This window comes from Astatotilapia calliptera, chromosome 11, assembly GCF_964374335.1.
Source record: "Astatotilapia calliptera chromosome 11, fAstCal68.1, whole genome shotgun sequence".
Taxonomy (NCBI): Eukaryota; Metazoa; Chordata; class Actinopteri; order Cichliformes; family Cichlidae; genus Astatotilapia; species Astatotilapia calliptera.
The window spans coordinates 9,729,041-9,746,505 of NC_137432.1; the positions used below are offsets into that span (position 1 = coordinate 9,729,041).

At 41.4% G+C, this 17,465-nt stretch overlaps 2 protein-coding genes and 1 long non-coding RNA gene across 3 annotated transcripts; 1 reads left to right on the forward strand and 2 right to left on the reverse strand.

Moving 5' to 3' along the window:
- Positions 1-314: 314 nt before the first annotated feature.
- gpatch3 (G patch domain containing 3) lies at positions 315-5,293 on the reverse strand. Its single transcript, XM_026185683.2, has 7 exons — positions 4,845-5,293; positions 2,896-3,356; positions 2,563-2,737; positions 1,294-1,353; positions 1,091-1,212; positions 874-1,001; positions 315-532 (listed from the first exon to the last, which is right to left on the reverse strand). Exons 1-7 carry the CDS (start codon positions 5,257-5,259, stop codon positions 340-342), a joined length of 1,554 nt encoding a protein of 517 aa, XP_026041468.1. The 5' UTR covers positions 5,260-5,293; the 3' UTR covers positions 315-339.
- Positions 5,294-11,308: 6,015 nt separating this feature from the next.
- On the reverse strand, positions 11,309-12,137 carry LOC145431745 (uncharacterized). Its single transcript, XR_013912029.1, has 2 exons — positions 12,101-12,137; positions 11,309-11,777 (listed from the first exon to the last, which is right to left on the reverse strand). It is a non-coding gene; the product is annotated as an uncharacterized LOC145431745 (long non-coding RNA).
- Positions 12,138-15,940: 3,803 nt separating this feature from the next.
- Positions 15,941-17,272, forward strand: nr0b2a (nuclear receptor subfamily 0, group B, member 2a). Its single transcript, XM_026184878.2, has 2 exons — positions 15,941-16,573; positions 16,689-17,272. The coding sequence occupies exons 1-2, from the start codon at positions 16,039-16,041 to the stop codon at positions 16,928-16,930; spliced, it is 777 nt and encodes a 258-aa protein (XP_026040663.1). The 5' UTR covers positions 15,941-16,038; the 3' UTR covers positions 16,931-17,272.
- Positions 17,273-17,465: the final 193 nt, after the last annotated feature.

Here is a 17,465-nt window from a genome sequence, read left to right on the forward strand (position 1 = left end):
TTGTGTGAGATTAAAAATTAGAGACACTAATCACATGAAAAAAGGATTTCAACATTACATATATATATATATATATATATATATATATATATATATATATATATATATATATATATATATATATAAATAAATAAATATATGTATATATATATATATATATATATATATATATATATATATATATATATATATATATATATATATATATATATATAGGGAGAGAGAGAGAGAGAGAGAGAGAGAGAGAGAGAGAGATATAAGCATGTGTGTGTTTAAAAAAAAAAAAAAAAAAAAAGAGTTCCATGATGTTAAAATGGTTTTAATTAAATTTTATTAAAGTCATCTTTGTGATCTTTGTGGGCCAATGCTGCCACCTGGTTGCCACCCTCTGTACTTCATACTTGTGTTCGGCTGCCGTCTCAGCAAGGTATCGCCTCTGTCTATGTCTTTGGGTTTATCATACACTGTAGTTATATGATAATCTGTTCTGGCCTTTTTTATAGGATGTAAGACCAATTTCTCTCCATGATACCTGCAAAAAAGAAAAGGAAAAAAACAACACAGCATCAGCATCACCTACCTCACATACCAAAGCTTAAAATTATATTAGCTGTTAAGCTGCGTCCACACTGGAAGCAAATTGAGTGACATCCTGCAATTTCAAGTGACTAAGGGCGGAATAACTGCTGGCGTTTGGGAAGTGGGTTGGATGTAAAATTAACTTCTTTTAACTTCCTCCATAGGATCGAAACAACTACCAATGAGAGTGAAGAATAGCAGTATTGATTGACACCTGAGCCTGGAACAAGCGACCTGCCGTCAGCTTGAGAGCAAAGTCGATCAAAATCTTCCGCTGATTGTGCTCATGCTCACCCAAAGCCTCTTTTACAGTTGGGATGTTGCCCCTCATTTTCAAGTGCTTCAGAAATTCCAATCTGGCTGTTTCCTAGGCCTTCACCTTCCCTCCAGCCGTGTTTCTCCATCACACGACGCCCAAAGCCCTAATCAGAGAAAAAATATATGTGCAGTTATCTGATGTGTAACAAGAGGAAAGATTAGATTAAGTTATATGTGATGGCAACCTCCTCACCTTAGTGAACCTCTCAAAGCGGCCAATAGACTGATTGTGCCCCGATCCATCTTCATGACCCTCCCTCAGCCTCTTTTCATACCGCATTGTGACGTAATCTCGAGCATCCATGTCACCTCCATCTGTAAAAGGACTTGGTTATAGGAAATCTGACTCTGCATTAATAGAACACAGTTTAGTTAATTAGGGTAAAAAATTTTTACCTTTATCATAGTAAACACTCATGTCAACATCCCAGTCATCGGCTGTTTCTTCATCAAAGTCTGAAAAACGAGAGAAACACACATGAATGTAATCACACAGTCGCTGTTGTTTTGTTAGCTATTTGTTCATGATGTAAATCTCTGGTTACATCACATCCCTCTATTGAATTGAGATCTGGTGACTGTGCCATTTGAGAACAGTGAACTCATTGTCATGTTCAAGAAACCAGTTTATGATGATCTCAGTGTTTTCACGTGGCTTGTTATCCTGTTGGAAATGGGTACACTGTTGTCATAAAGATGGATGTTCATGGCGAGTAGCAACACAAAAGTAGATTGTGACATTTAAATGATGGTCAGTTGGTACTAAGAACCCCAAAGTGTGCTAAGAAAATATTCCACACCCCAGCAGTTGACACAAGGCAGGATGAATCCATGCTTCCATGTTGGTTACTCCTAATTCTGATGTTCCAGTGTTTCCAACATTCTTTTCCAGTCTTCTTTTGTCTGGAGTTGTTGAACTTTTGTGAACATCAGTTTCCAGTTCTTAGCAGACATCTGCTGCTGTAGCCCATGTGCTTCAAGGTTTAACATATTCAGATATGCTGTTCTGCGCCCCCTTTTTTTAACGAGTGATTATTTGAGCTACTGTTGCTTTCACTCATAAAGAAGTCTGGCTGTTCTCCTCTGACACCAAACGAGGCATTTTCACCCACAATTTGCTGCTCACTTTATATTTGCTTGTTTTTGGACCGTTTTCTGTAAAACCCGACAGATGCTTGTGTGCAAAAAACGCCGGAAGATCAGCAGTTTCTGAAATACTCAGACCAAACTGTCTGACAGCAACAACTATGTTTCAAGTTATTTAAACCAGCTTTCTTCCCTATTCTGATGCTTGGTTTAAGCTTCAGCAGGTCGTCCTCACCACGTTCGCATGTCTAAACTCATTCAGTTGCTGGCATGTGATTGGCTGATCGAATTTTTGAATTAGCAAGCTACTGAAGAGGTGTATCTAACAAAGCGGCCAGTGTGAGTATATTTGCAATTATCTTTTAATGTATGTTATTGTAGAGCGGAATTTGTTTGTCAGCATCTCCACTGAATTGATTTCTTATACTAATTAACACATACAGACACGTTCAGTTTGCCTTTCCACACCTATTTACCTAAAGTTTGCTTAATAACCTGCACACCCCATTGCTCGTTTATTAACACAGTATAGTATGCAAGCTTTTTTCTTCAAAGTGCATTAGTGTTTTTGGTGCCTACCTCCTTCTTCCTCTTGCCAGTACTGAGCATCAGTGTAGAACACCAGACCTGAGCCTCCTTTTTCCCACTTCAGCTCAATCTCTTCTTCAAACAGTCTCTCTTTGGTTCGCTCCTGGCTTGTTACATCATCATGCAAAGCCTCGTGGCGTTCCCACTCCTCACAGCAGTCATCATCCTACAATCAATCACATGAAGAAATTAGCAAACTACAATAAAGGGATGATGATGGTTTTAGTTAGGCTGCACCTAATGGACAGCCGACACAAACTAAAACCAACACATTTATCCAACACGCTGACAGACAGCTGGTTGATAGGACTGAACTGAACCTACATCATCAGCATTCGACTGCGCATCCTCTTCCTCTGCGTCTTCCTTCTGTGCTTCATCAGCCTCAGTGGTTTCTGTGTTATCACCCAGCTGCCTCGATCCTAAGGATGAACCAGGCAAAGTACCTGGTCCTGATATTTCATGTCCAGCAGCTGTTAATACAGTCTCTTCTGTGGCTGGAAGTGTGCAAGTGTCATGGTACTGGAAGGGCACGTTCCCATAGCGACGGTTGGAACTGGTCTTGGGGAAAGTGAGCCCCAGTTTCCGAATGAGGCGTGGAGGCAGGCGACAGGCTTGGATGAGCTGGAGAAACACTTTTACGGATGTGCCCACATTCCCGTTCTGCATCAGAGCAGGTGGATTCAGTTCGGAGAGGCTTCTGAGGTCGGCCTCTGTGAATCGCTCTGTTAAGGAAACACGGTGCCGCTGTTCATACTTTGTTTTATAGGGGAAAGATCCGTCATCTGAAAGAAAGGAAAAAATAATAATACATGTACAAAGAGTGACAAAAACCACACGATGTGAAAGGTTCGTGCACCTCTTACTTCTAGGCTGGGTCATTGTAATTCCTTACTGTCAGGTTCTCCTAAAAACTTCCCATAAAGCCTTCAGTGAAAAACAAAACAAAACAAAATGCCGCAACGAGAGTGCAGACAGGCACTAGAAAGAGAGATCATATTTTTCCCCATACTGGCTTCTCATCACTGGCTTCTTGTTAAAACCAGAACTGAATTTTAAATCCTTTTCCTCACATACAAAGCCTCCATCTTATCTTAAAGACCTTACAGTTTAATATCATCCCAGTAGCACTCTCAGCAGGCTTATGATTTATGGAGTTTCCAAAAGTAGAATGGGAGTCAGAGCCTTTAGCTGTCAGGTCCTCCCCAGTGGATCCAGCTCCCAGTTTGGATTCAGGAGACAGACACCTCTTCTACGTTGAAGGTTAGGATTTAAACGTTCCTTATTGATAAAGCTTATAGTTAACATCATAGTCATAATTTTTTTTGCTACAGGCTCAAGGTGCTGGGCTGAGGCTTCCCATGATGCACTGAGCATATAGTCTCCATTCCCATCTTTTCACCCCCCATATGTTTAATATGCCACTACCGCATGATCTTAACTTTTCTTTTAGTCCTGCTTGTTGTCTATATGCTCCAGCCTGAGCCTTTTTCAGCTGGAGGTCTCTTCCAAATAAAATCAAGTTCTTTCAGACACCAGTATAGGAGACCCGTGTGCCGTAACGCTATTGCCTAAGAGAGGCCTAAATTCAAATCTTCCCTACAGCCATTTACTGTGTGTCTTGCCCATGCTCTTTGTCCCAGCTTTCCTGTCTTCTCTCCAATAAATGCTGCCCACGGCGGATCTTTTGGAATCTCTCTCCAACACTGTGGGGTGACTGTAACTCGAGAGGTAGAGCAGGTCATCTACTAATCAGAAGCTTGGAGGTTTGATCCCTGGCATACAGACTGGAGAAGTGTTATAATATTGAGTTGTATTTTGAGCAGCTTCAGCAACTAACCAAGTTTCTCTCATCCATCAGAGTGTCAGTGTTAGACAGAAAGCAATTTAAAAAGTGCTTCTATGAATTGGTGAAGGAGACAAGCTGTAGGAAGCACAGCAAGTGTTCAGGTAGAAGAAAAGGGTTAAAGTATATAAGACCCAGCCAATTGTAATGTCTGTCTTCTTCTTTCAGCTGCTCAGCCGTTTTAATAATCCTCCACATCTTTTAAAATTCAGTTTTGCTTTGTTGATTTAAAAGCATTTCCCCAAATATAAGATAAATAAAAAATTTCTTATTTTTATAATTCTGGCTGTGATTTTCTAAGGCTCACAACAGAGGCACAGGAACTACAGCTTTTATCACTGGATGATAACTAATACTCCTCACCTTGACCTGTCAATGACTAATGTGTCATGTGCCACATTAATACGTCGCATATGACATAATTCACCTTTGTCGTAGGAAACTTTGACTCTCTTGATAACACATCGTCTTGCCAGCCAGTTTCCCTTCGCGTCGATCCAGTGGTTCCCCGCATACATCCTCACGAACCTCTCAGCGTCCTTAGCGCGAACTGAGACGATGCAGCAGCACGACCTCACCGCCGGCTTTGACTCGGCTGGGATCTTTGTTAGCTCAGCGGACTCCGAAGATGAGGAACGGGGCTCCGAGTCATCTCCAGACACCGAGCTCTCAGGCGCCCCGGACTCCCTGAGAACCTCCGGCCTGTGTCGGTAGTGAAAACAATGAAAACCTCCGCTTTCTATGAACTGACTGAAATAATTCCTCAGGTCTGCTGAGCGAAACGCGACAGGAATGTTGGTTATTGCAAAATACACCGGAGGGTCAGCTTTAGCGTCCGCCATGATTGTTTATCTTCAGGAACGTTTGTAAATGACGTCATATCCGCTTCCGCAGACGTTACAGAAGTAAAGCTCATCGACTCATAAACGTTCATAACAATTATTAACCATGTCCAAAAAAAAAATCATTAAGTATTAAACTTAAACGCAAGAAGACATCTTGGCAAAACCTGCAGAAACCTTTTCAGGGAGTTATTTGAAAGAATTATCTGAAAATAATATTTCGACCTTTTTTCTAAAAGGTCGAAATATTTAATTCGATTTTAATCTCAAAGTGAGCACTAATATTTTTTCCTGCACAATTTTTATGTGTTATGAGCAAAAAAATTTTAATTAATCAAATCCGATTAAATAAAAACAGTCCGGGAAATCCCTCCTTTTTATTCCCTTTTGCTGAATTCTCCATCATAATTAAATCTAGGATATCTGGAGAGCACATCTCTCGTCCTAACGTCTTTTCTGAAAGTACTTTTTCTCTTTCTACTATTGCATATGCTGTTTTTGGTTTTATGAGACTGCTGCATTATATTGTTTATGCATGTTTTACGGATGTAAATGTTTAATGTTGAGCTCATTTAAGCTTGCTTTTTTATAATGTGCGTACAGTTTAATATACATCAACACATCATAATATATATGAGTGTTGCGTTTATAGCGTCCCTGACCTGTCAAAGCCTGTCAAAGGCTGACTTTTAAGGTAGCTCTTAAAAGTCAGCCTTTTTTATGGACTCAGAAAACAGCCCTGTTTACCTTTGAACATAGCTTGTTACAGCCAAGACCGTTTTTAACTCTTTATATATCAGAAGGAGAAGGCTCTCAACCCATAAAGGAACACGTCCTCATTCAGTTTAGCAGAAAATATCAAATTAAAAATCACAGAATCCAGAGATCCACAGTTTTTCACTGTAATCTCAAAATTTAATAAGTGGCTGTCAGACAAATGCAGTGGAGTAAAGGAAGGAGTACAGAAACGGTTAGCTCAACATTGAATGTCAGTATTTAAACATTTATTTATTTAGTGTACAATGTAGATACAGTGGACATTCACATGTACCGGCTTGTGTGTGTGTCTGCCAGTCACAGTTTTCAGGACCCCAACACCTGACTACAGACAGAAAGAAAAAAATAAAAAACATTTTTCATAATCAGCTTGAATTCAAAGTCCAAAACAGGAACTAACAGAAATACAAATAAACCTTAAAGAAAGAAAAGCAGCAATATAATAATAAAACTAATGCAGTGACCCAAAATACAATCATCACAAAAATCCAGACCATATCCAAACAATCACCAGTCTTGATCCTTTTTATATTTTCACTGTGAAATCCCCCCTGACATCCACACAACCAGTAACCAGTGCTGCTCAAAATATATAATCAGATTGCTTAAAATCACATATTGGGTCTTAATGGTTGGATTTTTGGTGTTTAAAGTCTGTATATAAATGTGCTGTGTAATTTGTGGAAAACAAAGTGATGCAAGATTGGTCAGGAAAATCCAGAATCATAAACATCAAGTTAAAAAATTAGAGCCCAACCCATACTGATACTGACATTTGACATAAGGACAAAGTTCATTTGTCTTTATTGTTTTTTAAAAGTCTGACATTCCAAACTTGTTATATGATATTTTATATTAAGTTGTTTACCGTCCGCTCGATTCTACACAGGTCAGCTGGTTGCTGTGTTTGTGGCATCCCAAACAGGTAAGTTATGAACACAGAAGTTGCATTCAGATTCCTTCCAATGCTGCTAAAATTAACACTCTTTACATAGTTGATTGGTCTTTCTCCAATTTTTCCTTTAGTTTTAAAATGTTCTTTTATCTGCCATTATACATGCCAATACCGATAGCTCAGTAAATAGACCATTGGATTAATAGAACTGCTTAAGCACTGTCTTAATGTTTTCATACAGTATATATTATAAGAGGTCACATCAAAGTGGCATCGATGTGCTTTGATAGACAACATGTTTAATCATGTCTCACTTGGTTGCACAGGTATATTTCTTTTCACACTGACTATAAGTTGCCAATTCCGCCTCTTTAATAATGGTCACAGTAAAACCTTCATTTCATTAGAAATACACCAAGAGTTGTTCAAAACTGTTTAACTTAGCATGACTAGTAAAAGGATAAAAGAGAAAGAGGCAGCTGAGAAATATATCTAGTCAGAGTTCATTAACCCAAAGTTAACCCTTGCTTTGTCCTTCACCTCAGCTTTTATTGTTGTATTTTTATAGTAATGGGCAGTAAAACTAGACTCGGGTGTCTGGACTCTGACATTATGTCACACATCATATTACACACACACACACCGTGCATTAGTCATCACCCTCCTGATTAGTGGAAGTTCAAACAAATTCTTGAGAATGTGCATGTGTGAACGTGTGTGATGTAAAAATAAAATTAAAATTAAACAACAGTAGATGTGGTTAATATGTGATTAGATCATAAAACAGCCACCTAACTCAAGAGATGAACCTGTGTTGTGTGTACACATAGCAGACAGCTAAGCAAAGAACCAATTTTAAGTGGCAAAGAAAACATGATTAGTTCCCACTTGTTTAGTCAAACTTGTGCAAAATGCCAAAGATAACACAATTTGAAATACATAAAATAGTATTTTCACACCAACAAGGTCATTCAAAACTTGGCGTATCTCAGCATGGTGTGCAGTGTGTCCTTAAAATTTCAGTGGTGTTGGGGATCTTTTCACAATTGGTGAAATTATGAACAGTCAGATTTTGAACGACCATTCAATAACACGTGAAAAGCATCTGATTGGCAGTAGCTTCATTTTTCAGCGTGACAATGATCCCAAACACACTGCCAGTGCAATAAAAGCTTTGGCACATACAGTGGCTTGCAAAAGTATTCGGCCCCCTTGAACTTTTCCACATTTTGTCACATCACAGCCACAAACATGAATCAATTTTATTGGAATTCCACGTGAAAGACCAACACAAAGTGGTGCACACATGAGAAGTGGAACAACATTCATACATGATTCCAAACATTTTTTACAAATAAATAACTGCAAAGTGGGGTGTGTGTAATTATTCAGCCCCCTGAGTCTTTGTAGGCGTGTGCTGCTGAACTTGGGGAGTCGCTACAACGAGTCTTCAACCTCAGTCTGCGACTGGGGAGAGTGCCCGCCCTATGGAAGACATCCTGCATCGTCCCGGTCCCCAAAAGGAACCGGCCCAATGAGCTGAATGACTTCCGACCGGTGGCACTGACGTCACATCTTATGAAGACTCTAGAGCGGCTCTTCCTCAACCTCCTCCGACCACAGGTACAACATGCCCAGGACCCACTACAGTTTGCATACAAGGCGGGTGTCGGAGTGGAGGATGCCATCCTGTACCTCCTACACAGAGCCCACTCACACCTGGATGGGGGAAAAGGCACGGTCAGGATCCTGTTTCTTGACTTTTCCAGTGCCTTTAATACCATCCGGCCCTGTATGCTTCAGGAAAAACTGAACAGGATGGAGGTGGACCCCTGCCTGGTGGCTTGGATCTCCGACTACCTCACCGACAGACCACAGTACGTCAGGCTGAAGGACATCACGTCTGACACTGTGGTCAGCAGCACAGGAGCACCACAGGGAACTGTGCTGTCCCCTCTTCTCTTCACCCTGTACACCTCTGACTTCTGCTACAACTCTGAATTATGCCATATTCAGAAGTTTGCAGGTGACACGGCCATCATGGGGTGTATCTGGGATGATCAGGAAGAGGAGTACAGAAGTCTGGTGAGGAACTTTGTCGCATGGAGTCACACAAACCACCTGCAACTCAACACCTCAAAGACTAAGGAACTGGTTGTGGACTTCGGGAGGTCCAGAGAAGGTCCACTGCCGGTTCAGATAGAGGGGGAGGAGGTGGAGGTGGTCAACAAGTACAAGTACCTCGGGCTGTGGGTGGACAATAAACTGGACTGGTCATGCAACACAGAGCACCTGTATAAAAAAGCCCAAAGCCGACTGTACTTCCTCAGGAGGCTGAGGTCTTTTAACATCTGCAGGAAGCTCCTGAGGATGTTTTACCAGTCGGTGGTTGCTGGAGTACTTTTCTATGCTGTGGTGTGCTGGGGGAGCAGCACAGCAAAGAGGGACTCATCCAGGCTGGAGAAACTGATCAGGAGGGCTAGCTCTGTGGTCGGCATGAAGCTGGACACTCTGGTGACAGTGGCAGAGAAAAGGACATTAAAGAAACTGATGGACATTATGGACAATGCCAGGCATCCTCTGCACACGGCCATAAACAATCAGAAGAGTCTGTTCAGTGACAGGTTGCTTCTCCCCAAGACAAGAACTAACAGACTTAAAAACTCCTTTGTCCCACACACCATCAGACTGTTTAACTCCTCTCTGGAGGGGAGAGGGAGGGGAAACAGGAGGACAAAGGAGGGGGGAACAACTAAGCTGTAGTGCCTCTGCACCTCACTGTACAATACCTTGTGCAATACTTTTTGTAAATAGTCAACAGACTCAATACTTGAAATGTGCAATTCACTTGTATTTTTATTTTTTATTCCTATTTATTCTATTTATCCCCTTTGTATATTTTATTTATATTTGTCTCTGTATTTATATGTGTGTGTGTGTGTGTGTGTGTGTGTGTGTGTGTGTGTGTGTGTGTGTGTGTGTGTGTGTGTGTGTGTGTGTATATATATATAACAATTCTGTAACTGTAACTTCGGTCGTTGCTGTGCATTTTTTGGAAATCGAATTTCCCAGAGGAACCCACCCGAGGGATTAATAAAGTTCTATCTTATCTTATCTTATCTTAACCACCTTTTGCTGCAATTACAGCTGCCAGTCTTTTAGGGTCTGTCTCTACCAGCTTTGCACATCTACAGACTGAAATCTTTGCCCATTCTTCTTTGCAAAACAGCTCCAGCTCAGTCAGATTAGATGGACAGCATTAATGAACAGCAGTTTTCTTGCCACAGATTCTGGATTGGATTTAGATCTGGACTTTGACTGGGCCGTTCTAACACATGGATATGTTTTGTTTTAAACCGTTCCATTGTTGCCCTGGCTTTATGTTTAGGGTTGTTGTCCTGCTGGAAGGTGAACCTCCGCCCCAGTCTCAAGTCTTTTGCAGACTCAAAGAGGTTTTCTTACAAGACTACCCTGTATTTGGCTCCATCCATCTTCCCATCAACTCTGACCAGCTTCCCTGTCCCTGCTGAAGAGGAGCACCCACAGAGCATGATGCTGCCGCCACCATATCTGACAGTGGGGATGGTGTGTTCAGAGTCATGTGCAGTGTTAGTTTTCCGCCACACATAGTGTTTTGCATTTTGGCCAAAAAGTTCCATTTTGGTCTCATCTGACCAGAGCAGCTTCTTCCACATGTTTGCTGTGTCCCCCACATGGCTTGTGGCAAACTGCAAATGGGACTTCTTATGGTTTTCTGTTAACGATGGCTTTCTTCTTGCCACTCTTCCATAAAGGCCAACTTTGTGCAGCGCACGACTAATAGTTGTCCTATGGACAGATTCCCCCACCTGAGCTGTAGATCTCTGCAGCTCGTCCAGAGTCACCATGGGCCTCTTGGCTGCATTTCTGATCAGCGCTCTCCTTGTTCGGCCTGTGAGTTTAGGTGGACGTCCTTGTCGTGGTAGGTTTACAGTTGTGCCATACTCCTTCCATTTCTGAATGATCGCTTGAACAGTGCTCCGTGGGATGTTCAAGGCTTGGGAAATCTTTTTGTAGTCTAAGCCTGCTTTAAGTTTCTCAATAACTTTATCCCTGACCTGTCTGGTGTGTTCTTTGGACTTGTTGTTGCTGCTGCCAATATTCTCTTAGACAACCTCTGAGGCCGTCACAGAGCAGCTGTATTTGTACTGACATTAGATTACACACAGGTGCTCTCTATTTAGTCATTAGCACTCATCAGGCAATGTCTATGGGCAACCCCACTTTTCAGTTTTTTATTTGTAAAAAATGTTTGGGATCATGTATGATTTTCATTCCACTTCTCACGTGTGCACCACTTTGCGTTGGTCTTTCTTCATGCAACAAGAAGAAATGGGAGTGAGACAAAACATGTTTATTGAAAACAACGCTTAAACTGAAACAAGCGGTTTTACAGCTGATGAAAGTTTAGGACCACGTGCCTTTAAAAGGCCAAATCTGTGCAGAAATGTGGATTCATTGACATTTTCTGTCAGGTAGTCACACTGTCATAACGTTCTGACGGCAAAGGCAAAAAAACGTTCTCTTTTTGAACGTGGTCGGGTTGTTGAACTGCACAAGCGGGGTCTCTCGCAGTGTGCCATGGCTGCTGAGGTGGGATGCAATAAGACAGTCATTTCTTAAATGATCCTGAACGTTATGGACCAAAAACGTCAAGTGGAAGACCCAAAAAAATTTCACAAGCACTCAGCCAGAGGATCCAGTTGACTGTCCATCAAGACGCTGGATGATCCTCCACCCAAATTAAGGCCGTTACTGGTGCCAACCGCAGACCCATAAACATCAGATGGCATCTGAGACTGAAGGGCTTCAAAAACAAAAAACATCAAAAACATCTTTAAAAATTTTTATTTCACTGCAATTTAAAGTTCAGTGTGTATATGTGATGGATGCATGCAACCACACAACTGAGATACTTAGGTAATATTCATTTGGTCTTTTGTCTTATGTTTATGTTATGCTCTAAAGCTTCTGTGATCATAAGTTAACTAATTTGATATTTTGAGTTTACCTGTAATGCATGACAGCACTAAGCTATAGCCCAAATGGTGGCATAGACTTTGCTTTGCATTGTTTGTTATTTTATATAGGTATGTTATATTGATTATATTTCTGCTCTTTCTGAGTTACCTGACCTCCGCTCCAGTCCTTCCTGGTTTGGCTGAAAGAGGAGGCTGAGGGTGGAGCTGGTTTAAATGCAGAAGCCAATAAAGTGGACTGGACCATCTATTGTGATCATGCAGGGGGAATGGGGTTCTTCTTGAATGATGGTTAGCTGTTATCTCTTTAGTTTTCACCTTTGGTGTATATAATGGTTTATTCATTTGCTATATAACTGGAGCTGTTTCTCATTTGGGCAGATCAGGTTGTTGAGGTATGTTTTTGTTAAGTGACTTTTGAGTAGCGTTAAGTTAAAGTCTTTTATGGGCCCACTTGGTTCTTAAAAACTTTATTTTTGTTATTTTGAATTTTTGTAGTCATCTTGTCCTTTTTGGGGGTATAATAAAACCCTTTTTTTTTTCTTTTTTTTTTAAGATTACATTTGTGCCTGTGTGTTCCTGGCTGCTTGATTCATGACAGTATATAAATGCAATTTCAATCTGAATTTTAATTGAGTGATTCTGGGTGTCTTTTTCGTCTCCTGAGTACGTGTTCCCATGAGGCCACCCTGTGTGAATCATCTTTGGGTTGATGACCTTATTAAAATGGAACCAGGCAAATGAACCTCTGTATTAGCAGTAGGTCAAGGCCAAAAGTCATGTTCAACACATGACGTCCATCATGCACCCACGTGGTAGCACGGAAAGTTCAGTGGCCTGAAAAAACTGGAAGCAGTGGAAGTTCAGTCAGTCAGTGTTTTGGGAAAACTGTGAAGATGAGTCTGAGCGACTCATATTCCCACAAATCCAGTAATGCAATTACAGTAAAGTGTCCTAATAAATTCTTTTAAGGTGCATGAATATTGAAGATATTAGGAAAACAGTCTTCAGCTCCTGTCTATGACATCATCACCATCTTGCTTCCCTTTACTCCGAACACAGTGGTTGTTCTACTTATAGTATGAAGGACGTTTCGTTTTACTGTCCTGGCAGAGATAAACGTCTGTTCTCCGTGCCCGTCTGTGCCTGCTCCAAACCTCTATAAACACGGGCCTTATCAAAACCATTTACAACTGTCAGCATGCTTGATGAAGCCTGAGGGCTGCTGAGTGCATTATAGGTCACTTCCCTGAAGGGAGCGCGCTCTTGAAGATAACCCCGTGCATCTTATCGTGTTTTGAAGCTGTGGTCAATTTCGATTAGGCTTCTGTGAGTACGGACATCGTGTCCCATATGATTGATATGATACTGTCCATCATAATGAGATCACCCTGGGGAAAAAACAGGGCTGTTAAACATTTTTCATGTATTCTTTCAAGGAATGAGTAAAGGCATTGATAACATAAAACAAATATTCGGTGACTGGCGCTGCCAGTTGTGTCTGGTGTGTAATCTCTTTATTGCGGTCATTCACTTTATGGACTGACCTTGACACAGGTACCCTGCAGTTCAGATCCTCCTCTTAAACTTCCAGTTTCAAGCTTCTGGGTTTGTCAGGCTTTTTGGCAAATGTGTCACTAAATAACAATAAATAACGAGGATGGTACATCATAAATGGTGGCACCCGGGATCACTGACTATCATAAATGTTTTACTGTCTATAGTTCATGGCACTGGATGTTCAAACCAGAGGTCTTCCACATTGGGTTGTTTGTTTATTTCTTACGATAATAAAATCATTTTCTTATCGGCCCCAAAGCTCGGTGCCAGGTACGGGGTAGATAACAAAATAGGATAAATGCATTTAAATGACAAGTGGAAAAGTGTACAACATGTTACGGACACCATGAACTCCACGTACAGGAGTTTGTTGTGCTCATTTCAAGTTTCAGAAACTTGAAAAGAAAATTCATAAAAGTTAGTTTGATATATGAAGAGATATACGAATGTCACAGACTGAAGTAAGATCAACCTCATGGGGACAATAATTTGCCATGGCCAGTACAAATGTTTACTAGATTTTTTTTGCAGTACAGTAGTACAGCACGTATCAGGGCAATCAGCGTAAAGTCTGCACACCACAGCCAGGGCTGGAAATTCCCTTCACAGTACACAGGAGACTGATCTGGATTTCTTTTATATTGACTTGAGAATATTTTTTAAATAGTTGTGTGTGTGTATTTGTGAAGATATAAGACACACAATTTCCAATTTTATCTCAACACACAATGATAAAGAACACTTGAAATGAAATGAATAACTTCCAAGGTCAATTTTAAGTAAATCCCTACATACATCTGAAAAAAACAAAACACTTAAGCCTCAAATTATAAACCAAATCCCCCAAAAATAAAACTCACAAAGGTAAAACCAATAACAAACAATAAATAACAGTTTTATGCAGGTGGTTTTGTGTTTAATTGTGAAAAATAATTGTTTTGGGGGTGGTGGGAGAAAAAAAACGTGTGTAGCAGTTGTGTCAGTAGAGCGGTTTCTCACACATTCGTTTCTTGTTTTCTTATTGAGTGGATGGGGCAGAGCTGGAGGGCTGCAGGTACGGTGCAGTCTACTTCTTGGGTGCAGGCTGAAATATCTCAGCGGTCATTTTGCACAGATGCTGTGGATTCTCCAGCTAATAGATAAACGGCTACGCACCCACTCCAGTCGCCTCAGAATCATCATAATCACCTGACCCTGCTTTAATAGTAAGTCCCCGTGTTTCACAAAGCTTGACCTGTGATCTACTAACCAGTTATCTCTGCCTGTTCCCAAACTACAGATTAATCTTTACAGGAGGGAGGGATTCTCGAGACTGCCAGAGATCTGGACTTTTAGTGGCGTCGGTCTTTTCATTGGAACATCCGTTACAAATACAAAACATGAAATACAATAAAAACCACTGGGCAGCTGCAGATCCACCAGTCTGGGTGTCAAAGTACTCCTGGGTGATATACTGAATCCTGAGTCCTCCCTGATGTATCCATTAGAGTGTGAGTGGGTGTTTTAGGCACAGATAATAGTGCTGTGTGGATGTGTGAGACTGTAGAAAGCAGTTTGAATTTGATTTCAACTGATCTATGCGAGTAAAAGTCCATTTACCAGTGTGTGATAGTGCTGAAACGCTATTTCTGTACCATAAATAGAACCATATTCAAGGTTGTCCTGTGGCACACAAGAAGGTTTTCTAGCTCTTCTTCACAGGTTTGTGCAGAATTTGCGTTTTCACTGGATGCTTGTAGTCTTTACATTGCAATGTGGCAGTGAAAATAAATGTCTGCTCTATCAAATACATGTCCAACTTTTCAACCCTTGTGAGCTGGAGGAGGCTGAATTACACTTCTCTTATATAAAGCTTCCTCTGGTTAAAATCACAATATAAATAGTAATAACTCAGCTTGTTTAAAAGTCAAGATTCCTTGCCAAATAATTCGGTTTTATTTATATAGTGCCAGATCGCAGCAACAGTCGCCTCAGGGTGTTTTACATTGTCAGGTAAAGACAATAACACCAAGGTGGCTGTTTACAACCAGTTTCCACTAAATTAGAGTATTCAAATAAAATTGTCTTCTGGGATTTTACTCTTTTATTTGAAGTTATCTCGCAGGTCAGTGACCCAAGTCTACTTTGGCCTGTTTCCAGTATTACAGGTGTGAGCTAGCAGCAAGCAGGGGCTCACTGTGGGGCTGATTACTTTTGCAGTCCTTGGTAGCTTGGTACTGCCTGGGTTAATGACACCGGTTACAAGATAAGACCCAGCCCTCTTGATAGCCAGACTTTACATCAGCAGCTCCTTTTCATTGAGAAAAGCTTATCAGTTTCCCAGGGTTGTTCCAGTCACCTGGCAGAACACACAGTTGTTTTTCATATGGAACGTATTGACAAGTCAAAGTCCACTAAAGCAGGTTGGGCTGGCCTTATAAATAGAGGGAGACTCCAAGCAGCAGCAGCAGCTGTGCTCACAAGCGCGTGAAGAGGCCATCCTGCGAGAGGATTCATTTAACTGCCCACACAATCTGTGACTCGGTTAAAATGGACAGCGCGTGTTGTTGTTCAACCAGCAGTGATAGGACTTCAAATCCTATCCTGTACAACATCCTGAGCCAAATGGATGGCAGCAGACCAAGCCAAGGCAACTTCAGCTACAATTCAGTGCGTCACAGATGCAAATGTGAGGCGCGACGGACAGTGTGCTTGAAAAGGCCGTCGGAGATTTGCAAAGAAGCTTCGGCGGTTCTGGTAAAAACCCTAAATTTCATGAAAAACTTGCCCGCCTTTAACCAGCTGCCTCCAAACGACCAGTTCGCCCTTCTGAAAAGCTCCTGGGCGCCACTCTTCATTCTGGGTCTGGCCCAAGAGCACGTGGACTTTGAGGTGATGGACATCCCCACTGATAGCATGCTGAAAAAGATCCTCCTGAACAGACCTGAGAACCCTGAGGTGGAAAGGGAGCAGCCCACTATGGCCGGTGTCAGCAAACTCGTGTCTTGCCTCAAAAAGTTTTGGAGTTTGGATTTGAGCCCCAAGGAGTACGCATACCTCAAAGGGACCACGATATTTAATCCAGGTATGTATTCGAAGTGTTCAGCTTCAGCTTTCTCTGGTCAGTTTTCAGTGGTTTAATAATGGTGTGCAATATTAAGCATTCATGTAACTTTACAGTTTTGTTTTTCCACCGACAGACGTACCAGATTTGAAGGCAGCCCTGTTTGTGGAAGGCTTGCAACAGGAAGCTCAGCAGGCCTTAAGCAAGGTGGTTCAGCTCCTCCACCCAGGGGACGGGGACCGCTTTGCTCAAATCCTCCTCACAGCCTCCGTGTTGCAGAGCATCACCCCCAGCCTCATCACTGAACTCTTCTTCCGGCCTGTGATAGGACAGGCGAACCTGCTGGAGCTGCTGGTGGACATGCTCTTCTGCAGATAGGAGCAGTGGATTTTAGAGCTTTTCCGTCTTTGTGAAATGAAGGATTGCCTGATGGTGGGTTGCTCTAAAACACATTTACTATTAAACAAAACTCAAAGAAAACAAAAACTGTGAATTGTTGAAGATGGGGTTATGAACTGCTTACACTGAAAATGATGCCGAGGTCACTGAAGCCCAGTCTGACAAGATTTCGTCCAACTGAACTGGATTTGACTTTCTACATTAGGACAGAGTACCTACTGCCCATGTATTTGCGTGATCTCATGACGGGAGCTCTCTGTTGTAAATAATTATTGTTTGCATTTACAAAACTTTTCAAATAAATCTATTTTTTTACACAAATGAAGAGTGAAATTGTGTGTCGGTCACCTGAAAAGGGAAGTTTGTAATATATGTACCAGCTGGAACATCTGGTACTAACAGTCTGGTTTGAACATTTGACCCCTGCACTCCATTGGCAGGCCCATCAGTGATATGTGCAGGACAACATGACACATTAAATTCTTGTTGTTGCCAGAGCTCTTAAAAAGCAAAT